The sequence below is a fragment of the Numida meleagris genome, unplaced genomic scaffold (assembly GCF_002078875.1).
Source record: "Numida meleagris isolate 19003 breed g44 Domestic line unplaced genomic scaffold, NumMel1.0 unplaced_Scaffold695, whole genome shotgun sequence".
NCBI lineage: Eukaryota > Metazoa > Chordata > Aves > Galliformes > Numididae > Numida > Numida meleagris.
The window spans coordinates 1-4,019 of record NW_018364910.1 but is presented as its reverse complement, the minus strand read 5'-3'; the positions used below and the strand labels follow the sequence as shown (position 1 = coordinate 4,019).

At 57.6% G+C, this 4,019-nt stretch overlaps 1 protein-coding gene across 1 annotated transcript; it reads left to right on the top strand.

Moving 5' to 3' along the window:
- The first annotated feature begins 6 nt into the window (after positions 1-6).
- Positions 7-3,674, top strand: LOC110391978 (maestro heat-like repeat-containing protein family member 1). The gene is made up of 5 exons (XM_021383925.1): positions 7-116; positions 459-578; positions 2,242-2,364; positions 3,060-3,206; positions 3,345-3,674. Exons 1-5 carry the CDS (start codon positions 72-74, stop codon positions 3,549-3,551), a joined length of 642 nt encoding a protein of 213 aa, XP_021239600.1. The 5' UTR covers positions 7-71; the 3' UTR covers positions 3,552-3,674.
- Positions 3,675-4,019: the final 345 nt, after the last annotated feature.

The following is a 4,019-nucleotide window of genomic DNA, read 5'->3' as shown; positions in this document are numbered from 1 at the left end:
TGACCCAGCTCCTCCGGGAAACACTGGCAGCCGTTTCAGACAACGCTTGGATCTGCCATTTTGTGACGGAGATGTGCCGGCAGCTGAACAGCTACAATGGATTCCCCGCGGAGAAGGTGATGGATGCGGGCCCGGCACTGGGACTGTCCTGACTGGGACCAGTCCAGCACACATTTGGTGCTTTCCAAATCCTCGTCCTTCCTGCTGGGAAGGCGGTGTTGGGAGGGAATTAAAATAGCAGGGGGTTAATTGGGGTAGGTGGATGCATTTAAAAATGGAATTTTTCCCATTTCCAGTGCGTGCAGCCAGTTCTGCCCCATGGCGCGTCAAGGGCACGTCCCGGGGTAGCAGTCAGTCAGTCCTGACGTCTGTCCTGCTGTCCCCTGCTGTCCCAGTGTCCCAGCTCCTTGTGGCCGTGCTGGAGGCTCTGGTCCCCAACGCTCCTTTTGTCCTTCCAGAACTTTCTGTACAAGTGCATCGGGACGACGCTCGGGGCGTGCGTGAGCAAAGAGCTGGTCCAGAAACAGCTGCAGGAGCTGCTGGAAACGGCCCGGTACAACGAGGAGGCGGAGTGGGAGGTGAGAGGGGCCGGGGGGTTCCGTCCGTGCCTGCTGCCTGGAGGGGATGTGGGGTCCTGCTGCATTGCCAGGCTGGGGCTCATGTGGCTCCATGGGGCTCAAGGGCTTCCCACTGCCCATCTCGGTGGGCTCAGCGCTGTGCTGTGAGCACTGCTGAAGCAGCAACAGTTCCCTGCTGCCTATCGGGGGGTGCAAGCACAATGGCCCCCCCCCAGGTGGAGCTGTCCCTCTTCACTGCTCGAGCACAGCCCCTAGAGAAGTGGCTTTACTGGGGGATCTCCAGAGGTCCCTTCCATCCCCTTTGGTTCTGCGATTCTGTGATCCTGTAGGAGGGTCTCCCCCCACTCCCGGAGATTCTCCCTGGGGGTGAGGAGGTTCCCCGGGCTCCGGCAGCTCTTGGCTGCGCCGGTGACATCTGTCCTCTATGCGGGGTTCTGCGGAGCCGCACATTCATGCTCCTCGCGGATGCAGTGGGGTGCGTGGCAAAGCACTCAGCCAAGAAGGGCCTGCAGGTCCTGGTCGGCCAACAGTTGACCCAACAGTTGATGGATGACTGACCAACAGTTGACCAATGGTTGACAAGTGCTTGACAAGTGGTTGACTGGTGGACCAGTATTTGACCAATGGTTGACCAGTGTCTTAGCAGTAGTTGACCAATGGTTGACCCAACAGTTGGCCCAATGGTTGACAAATGTTTGTCCAGTGTTTGTGCAATGTTTGACCAGTGTGTGACCAACAGTTGACCGATGGTTGGCCAGTGGTTGATTAACAGTTGACTCAGTGGTTGTCCAATGGTTGACCAGTGTGTGACCGACAGTTGACCGATGGTTGGCCAGTGGTTGATCAACGGTTGACTCAGTGGTTGTCCAATAGTTGACCAGTGTGTGACCAACAGTTGACCAATGGTTGGCCAATGGTTGATCAATGTTTGACCATTGGTTGACTCAACAGTTGATCAGCAGTCGGCCAACAGTTGACCAACAGTTGACCACGAGTCAGCAGTGGGCCCTGGTAGCCAAGAGGGCCAGTGGTTGACCAACAGTTGACCAGTGGTTGACCCTGAGCCAACAGTGAGCCCTGGTGGCCAAGAAGGCCAATGGTTGACCAGCAGTTGACCAGTGGTTGACCAACAGTTGACCAAGGGTTGACCATGAGCCAGCAGTGAGCCCTGGTGGCCAAGAAGGCCAATGGGACCCTGGGGTGCGTTGCCCAGAGCGTGGCCAGCAGGGCAGGGAGGTGCTCCTCCCCTCTGCTCTGCCCTGGGGGGGCACAGCTGGAGCACTGGGATTTGGGATGCTGTGCTCCAGCTTTGCACGATCCCAGCCGTGGTCCCATGCTCAGCCAGGAGCACCGCACTGCACCACAGCCACCTCCCCGTGCGGTGCAAACACCATCTCGTGCCTCTCCAGTTTGCACAGCTGTGGTGAGGGTGGAATGAACTGCTGACGGCGTTCCAGCCTGACCTCCTGCACCGTGCTGCTCGGTCGGTGTCACCGTGTCACCACGCGTCATGTCCCCAAAGGGGATGGTGGCTGCCCGCGCTGCGCTCAGCTGGGCACGGCTCAGCTGCCGGGAATTAAACCAATCAAGGGGCTCTATTCAAGTGTCACTGGGGTTGGGAATTAATTGCTTTCTGCTAATGCGTTTTCTCCGCTCCCTCCAGGGGCTCGCTTCCTGCTTCGGGATATGTGCAATAAATCACCTGGAGGAAACGCTGGCCAAGCTGGAGGATTTCGTGCGGTCCGATGTCTTCAAGAAATCCGTGGGGCTGTTCAGTATCTTCAAGGTAAGGGGCCCCAGTGCCCCCTAAGGGCCGTGGGGGGTGGCTCCGGCTGCGCTGCGTTTGGTGTGGGGCTGGAGGACCCCGAACTGCAGAGAGGGGGATTGGCAGCGCCGTGTTCTGGTCTGAGGGCCCCGGCACAGGGAGATGTGGGGCTGTGGGAGTGAAGAGTGGGAAGGAGAGAGCACAGGGGTGCTCAGGGGATGGAGCAGCCCTTAGGACAAAGGGGAAAGGTGCCTAAGGCCGTGGATGGGGACCTGGGCAGCTTGAGTTGGTGGGGGACAGCCAGCCCATGGCAGGAGTGGGGCTGGGGGGTCCTTTCCAACCCAACCACCCTGTGGTTCTGTGATCTTTAAGGACCCTTCCAACCCAACCACTCTGTGGTTCTGTAATCTGTAAGGACCGTTCCAACTCAGCCATCCCGTGGCTCTGTGATCTTTAAGGAGCCTTCCAACCCAACCATGCCATGGCGCTGCGACCTTTAAGGACCTTTTCAACCCAACCATTCTATACCAGAGCCGCAGTGACAATTGTGGGTGGCAAATGGGAACCCGTGTCTCCGGCGAGGATGTGCCACATGTTCCTATGGGGCTCTGGGAGCCTCTGTTGCTGACAGAATGGGGCGTCAAGACCTGTAACCACAAGGTGGGGCCCTGGTTCCCCCCCAAACCCCCACTGAACCGTCCCATCTGCCCCACCAGGACCGCAGTGACCACGAAGTGGAGAAGATCAAGAGCGCCCTAATCCTGTGCTACGGGTTCGTGGCCGCGCGCGCTCCCAGGGAGCTGCTGCTGTCCCGCGTCGAGGCCGACATCCTGAGAAATATCTCCCAGTACTTCAGCACCAAGGTGGGCATTGGGGTGGGGGGTGCTGAGCGCTCTGGGCTGGGGGCAACGGCATCCGGGTGTCGGGGTAGGGGGGGCTGTGCAGGGACCGCTGGTCCTGCGGACGGCAGCGCTGCTCAATGCCCGTGTCTTGTTTTGCAGGTTCTGGGGATAAAGGTAGAGACCAAGGTACAGTGTGGGGCGCTCAGTCTGCTCTGCTCTCTGCTCTGTCCTGCTCTCTCTACCTCTGGGCTTGGGGCTCGGGGTTGGGAGCTGGGAATTTTCCTGATCCTCAGCCCACGTCAGCAGGCAAAACTCGCTCAAAGGAATTCTGTCCTGTTGGTTTTTTTTTGTTTGTTTTTGGTCTAAATTTTGGGTGGTGCTGTGCAGAGCTGGGAGTTGGACGCGGAGATCCTTATGGGTCCTTTCCAGCTGGGGGTGTTCTGTGGTTCTACGAATGCATTTTGTTAGACCAGGACACGGAAATCTGACTCCCCTACGTGGTAGGCAGTGACTGCACAGTGCGAGCTAGTTGCAGCTGTAGGGACCATTATTTTGTTGTATTAAAGCACTTAATCTCTTCCTGAACAATGGAAGTGTAGACAGAATGGGGCAGTGAGCGCTGCTCGCACCACCTCGGCCCCTCAGCACGGAAAACAGAGGAAATACGGGGTATAAAAAAAGAGGGCTCAAGGTGATTACTGGGAAGAAAACAGCTTTCAAAAGCTAACAGGATTTGTGTTGCCGCAGTGCCCACGCATACCTGAATCTGTCCTTCCTGAAATAATGACACAATACAACACAACACAACCATTCCATGGCTCTGTGGTCTGTAAG